This window comes from Tupaia chinensis, unplaced genomic scaffold, assembly GCF_000334495.1.
Source record: "Tupaia chinensis unplaced genomic scaffold, TupChi_1.0 Scaffold138125_1, whole genome shotgun sequence".
Taxonomy (NCBI): domain Eukaryota; kingdom Metazoa; phylum Chordata; class Mammalia; order Scandentia; family Tupaiidae; genus Tupaia; species Tupaia belangeri.
The window spans coordinates 1,190-6,827 of record NW_006198025.1 but is presented as its reverse complement, the minus strand read 5'-3'; the positions used below and the strand labels follow the sequence as shown (position 1 = coordinate 6,827).

The 5,638-nt window shown below is 51.4% G+C and overlaps 1 protein-coding gene across 1 annotated transcript; it reads left to right on the top strand.

Moving 5' to 3' along the window:
* Positions 1-1,584: 1,584 nt before the first annotated feature.
* LOC102497344 (spectrin beta chain, non-erythrocytic 1-like) lies at positions 1,585-5,628 on the top strand (the record flags this gene model as incomplete). Its single annotated transcript, XM_006161086.1, has 4 exons — positions 1,585-1,907; positions 4,778-4,951; positions 5,232-5,274; positions 5,381-5,628. Coding segments are annotated over 4 exons (708 nt in total), but the record flags the coding sequence as incomplete, so codon positions are not given.
* Between the last annotated feature and the right edge of the window lie 10 nt (positions 5,629-5,638).

Here is a 5,638-nt window from a genome sequence, read left to right as displayed (position 1 = left end):
AGGATACCAGAGGAAAAGACACTATGGCGTGGTTATCCCCCTTGGGGTTGATTTCTCACTTTGTCTCTGGCAAGCACACACGCTTAATAGCAAACTAAAAGAGAGAGAGAAACTCAGACCTGACCAATGCTAATTGCTTCCTATGCCTAAGTTAGCTGTGTGACCTTGGACAAGTGACTTAACTTCTCTGAGCACTGGTTTTCTTGTTATAGATAAGTCAGTGGTTTCCAAACTTTTCCAGTCACATTTTCCATTCTTTAAACAAAATCTTACGGAACCCCAGCTTACGGCATTGACTGAAGAACCCTAATTTGATAAAACATGAACAGCCTTAACTTTCTTCCAACCACTTCCTTCAAACATCTCCCCGAGCCACCTCTGCCTGTGTCTCAATGTCACCTCAGGCAGACCCTTGTCATTTCAGTCATTAAAGTCTACCCAGTTCCTTCTGGCTTAAAGCTGCAATCTGGGGTACCCACAGCCTCCCATCCTCCATTCCAGTTTGTGGTTTGACCCATGGTCTAAAGGACAAGAACATGGCCTGCCCTTTCCTGGCTCCTTCCCCTCGTCCCAACCACCACCACACTGTCCTGGAGCTCTGTCTCAAGTTGCTGGGGCAGAAGGGAGGAGAAAAAGGAGCTGAATCCCTCCCATCTGAGGCAGCTCTGGCGCTCCAGAGGTCCAGGCATGGCCTGCTCAGGGAGTCAGCCCTTTGGGACAGGGTCCCGGACACTCAGGCTAGGCTGCCTTCCTTGGTGCTCATTTGGCACACAGGAGACCCACCTGTTCCTGCCTCACCTGGCAGTGGGGACTGGTGCCCCTGCTGCCCCAATCTGTCCTGCCCTCTTTTTCTTCTGTCCCAGTGGGCATCAGGGCAGATCAGCCAGGTCTCTGCATAAAAAGAGGCCCAGCTAGGGAATGGGAGGGGTCTGATTCCCCTTGTCATGGGCACTTCCATCAGAGGCCCCTCACCTGGCTTGGGTAGAGACCAGGGGTTGCCCCAGCCTCCAGGGGAAGGTACAGGGAGGATGATGGACCTAGAGGTCTGGGGTCTCCCTTTACAAGGCAGTGGGAGAGACTTCATGCTTGAGTGCCCTTTAGGGCTTTAGACAGAATTTGAGGGTGCTGGAAGTGCTCCCAGTCATCCTCCTCGCACAAGCGCTTGCTAAGCCTGTCTCAGCCACAGAACCTTCGTATGAGATCTCGCCTGAGCCCCAGGTACCTGTGGGTTGGAGGATGTGGCCAAGGCAAGGCAGGGGCCTCAGCTGCCGCGAGCAGAGCTCCAGCCCTGGAACCCCTGGAGTTCACCCTCAGCCTCCTCAGCTCACTCAGAACCCTCTGAGGCTCTGATGGGCTGGAGAGGGGGCACCGCCCCACTGCTCTCTGACAGGGGGTGGGGCACAGGTGGAGCCAGAGGCAGGGAAGCAGCTGGGTACCCACAGCAGGGATCTGGGGAGCAGGGAGGGGCCAGGAGGCAGAGACACAGAGAGAGAACCAGCTCAGGTGGGGGCCTGCTGATACTAGCTTTGCCAGAACCAGCCATCCCTAACCCTGAGCCCAGACTTCCCCTATGCCCCTAAGCAGGGGGAAGAAAAGGGGCCATGGCCTCAGGATCAGCAGCCGCCACCTCCACCAGGGCAGCGCGAGGATGAACAGGAGAAATCTGGTGGGGACAAGAGGCCCGCCACGGAACCTGTCTTTAAGGTCCTAGACACACCTCTGAGCCCTGGTGGGGACAAGAGGCCCGCCACGGAACCCGTCTTTAAGGTCCTAGACACACCTCTGAGTGAGGGTGACGAGCCCACAACGCTGCCGACCCAGCGGGACCACGGGCACAGCGTGCAGATGGAGGGCTACCTGGGCCGCAAGCACGACCTGGAGGGGCCCAACAAGAAGGCCTCCAACAGGTGTGTTTGGGGGGGCCTTTCGGGTGGGGAAGGTCGGGCAGCCCCCAGGGATCTCCCCACCAACAGACTTGGTACCATATGTAGGGAAGATGGTACCTTCAGCCTCTGGTCTTTGGGAGCACCTGGCATGCCTCTGAGCCTGGCCCAGGGCCTACGTGGCATAATTTGAAAGTCCAACTGCAGTTCTGGTCCTGAGTTCAAATCCTATGACTTCATACAAGTTACTCAACCTCTCTAGGTTGGTTTCCCCATTTGTAAAACTGGGATGATGGCAATAGGATGCCTTTTCACCACAGATACTGTGCCTGGCAAGAGCAGGTACCTGGTGACTACTAGTTGTTATTATTCTTACTATCCCAGGGCTGGGTAACAGGTAGGTAGCTCTTGGTACTAACAGCATATCCTTGACCGAGCCCCATTTTTTACCCATCTGGGCCTCAGTTTCCTCAGCTGTAAAACAGGAGATGGGGCCAGGCAGCATTAAAGCAACTGGACCCGCACACAAGGTCCTTGGCTCACATCCAAGGACCTCCCTGTGCACACCAGGCATGCATGCATGTACATGTCCAGGATCCAAGCTGGCTGAGACTGGGGTGGATCGTGACATGAAGACCCTGCTTGGGGTGCTTCTCTCTCTCTCAGAAGAAATAAACTTAAAAACAACTTTACTTAACAAAAAATGAGAGCAGGGTCAACAGGTGGTGTGGTGGTTAAGGCGCTAGACTCTCACATAGCCAACTGTGGTTTGCATCCTGGACCCAGAGACTTAAAATTCAACTGGGGGTGTGTTGTACATGCTGAAAATCCCAAGAAAAGAATGAAGGAGAAGGGATTGTGGCATGCCATCCCTCCTGGAAGGTGATTACTCACTAGGTCTGTCTCTGTCCTCTCTCTCTCTCTCTCTCTTGAAGTCACATGCCCTATGGCAGAAACCTTAAAAGAAAATTAAATGGGAGATGGGGGTGGAGGATGGCCCAGCTGCCTTCTGGAGATCCCTTCCAGTGCTTCCCTTAGTGACTGACGCTGAGGAACTAACTCAAAGACTGCTTTTTCCTGACGTTGATGCAGTTGTGGCCTTGGGTGTGGTCTACCAAGGTTTCCCTGTCTGGGGACCCTAAGGCCACAGCTTCTGGCCACAGTCCAGGGGCCAGGGAAACAGCAGCATCAAGAGGTTAAAGTCCACTGTGTTTCCAGGGTCACCTGGGAACATACAGTGTGTGCCCTGGGGAGCTGGCCAAAGCACTCTCAAATTCCAACAGTGAAAGATTTGGAGGCCCAATCCCCCTGAGGTGGTTTACTGCTTTAATGAAGAGTTCACCAGGAGAAAAGACCTGCCATGTGCCAGGTCTTACGTTAGAATGGACAAAATCTTCACAACAACCCTGTGATATTGAGGTTTCCATTTTCTGGATGGAGAAACAGCCTTCAAGAGGTTAAGTCATGTGTTCAATGTAGCGTTTTACTCCAAAGATCCTGCTGCTTCTTAACAACTGCCTTAACTGCTAGAGAAAAACATCCCTGGGCTGGGATTCCGAAATCTCGGCTTTGTAGACTTGGCTCACAGGCCAACTTGGTACAGGTTAAGTTCACTCTAACCTTCCAGTACTACCTCCCTGTGTACCCTGCTATTTCTCCTCCTCCTTCCTGCCCTCAAAAGGGAGGGGAGGAGGACAGAGGAAGAGGAGGCTAAAGGGAAGAAGCAAACCTTAGTGTTCTCAGAGTCTGTTGTTGTAAAACTGCAACATCACGCTTCCCAGTTGTCCACGAGGGAGCTCCGAGAGCCTACCCACTGGTTTATGGGCTCGATGCTCTCCCCAGTCATGCCAACTGATCGCACAAATGGATCGCTTTGCACAAACCTACTAAACAGTGCTAGTACGGGATAGTGAGCACATATCATCAAAACAAAAATGCAAGTCACCAACACGAGACCCTATTCAATTCACTTTACAGTCCTGTAGCTAGGATCTAATAGGCTAAAATGTGAAAAATACTGCGGAAAGTTAAATTTACACTGTTGGTCTTAGACTCAATAATTCTACTTCTAGAAATATATCTCAAGGTGAGATCAGAATTCTAGGCAAAGGTTCATGCATGCAAATGTTCACCACTTGCCCTTTACATTGCGGATAAATTTTCCTGTATTATAAAGTATACTAATAAAGGGATTTGTGTGTGTATGTGTGTGTACACACATGTGGTCTTCAAAAGGTTTGTGGAAAATGTATATTAGATGCACGATTTGCACAATTTCTATTATTTTTTGCACCAAAATAAACTCATACTTCAATTTCATTTGTCCACAAACCTTTTGAAATTCCTTTGCATATGATGGAATACCCTATAGCTAATCAAAATTATTTTCAGGAAATAAGTTTAAAAGCAGGATATCAAGGTGAATATACAATCTAATCCAATTTTAACTAATAATATGGGCAGAAAAATGTGAATGGGTGAATAAAGACTAGAAGGAAGTACCAAAAGTATTAATGATACTTAACTTTTGGTGGTGAAATTAATCCATATGAATTTTTTAAAGAATTTTTATTTAACTTTATTTATTTTAATTTGACTAGAGAGGGGCAGAGGGAGAAAGAGGGAGGGGAAGTGAGAAAGCAAGCTGCCAGGTTCTGGACTCAAATCATGGTCAGCGATGTGGGAGTCCAGCGCCCCAACCACCATGCCACCTGATCAATCACATGGCCCCTCCATATGATTTTTACTTCCTTTTTAAAGCAATAAAATGTGTGACTATATATCAAGGCAAAATGGGCATAATTCAATCAAAAAAAAAAAAAAGGAAAGCTATGGGAATCCAGCATCTGGTGTGGGATCAGAACTGGCTGACCTGCTGGTCTGCATCTTCGCAGGTCCTGGAACAACCTGTACTGTGTGCTCAGGAACAGCGAGCTGACCTTCTACAAGGATGCCAAGAACCTGGCTCTGGGGGTACCCTACCATGGGGAGGAACCCCTGGCCCTGAGACATGCTATCTGTGAGATTGCAGCCAACTACAAGAAGAAGAAGCACGTCTTTAAGCTGAGGTGAGGCCTTCCTGCCCGCTCCCCCTAGGCTCCGGCTTCATTTGGCATCTGTGGCCAGGTAGAGCGGGGTTGTATGGAACCAGCTCCAGCCCAAGCCCATCCTCTGGGGTCGTTCTAATCAAACAGGCTGAGGGGGTGTCCAGACTTCTACTGCTCTCAGAACGAGCTGTGCTGGCTGAGAGAGTTCTAGATGTCAGGCGCAGGGGTCTGTAGGATCACAGCCAACGCTCTGCCCAAACGCCCCCAGGGGCCACATGACTAGAAACCTTTGTCGTCCTAGGCTGAGCAATGGCAGCGAGTGGCTCTTCCACGGCAAGGACGAGGTAAGTGCTACGCCTAATGGAAGAGGCAGGTGGGGAGAACCCAAGCCACTTGACCTCAAGGATCCCCCAGGACAGCCCCATGGACTCGGGCCCTCCCTCCCCACAGGAGGAGATGGTGTCCTGGCTGCAGGGCGTGAGCACCGCCATCAACGAGTCCCAGAGCATCCGCGTCAAGGCGCAGAGCCTGCCCCTGCCGCCCCTCTCCGGCCCCGACGTCAGCCTCGGCAAGAAAGACAAGGAGAAGAGATTCAGTTTCTTCCCCAAAAAGAAGTAGCAGCAGGCGCCCAGCGCGGCGGGGCGGGGCGTGCAGGGACCTGGACCTCCGCGCCTTCCTCCCGCTGCCTGCCGCCTGCCTGCGAGCCGC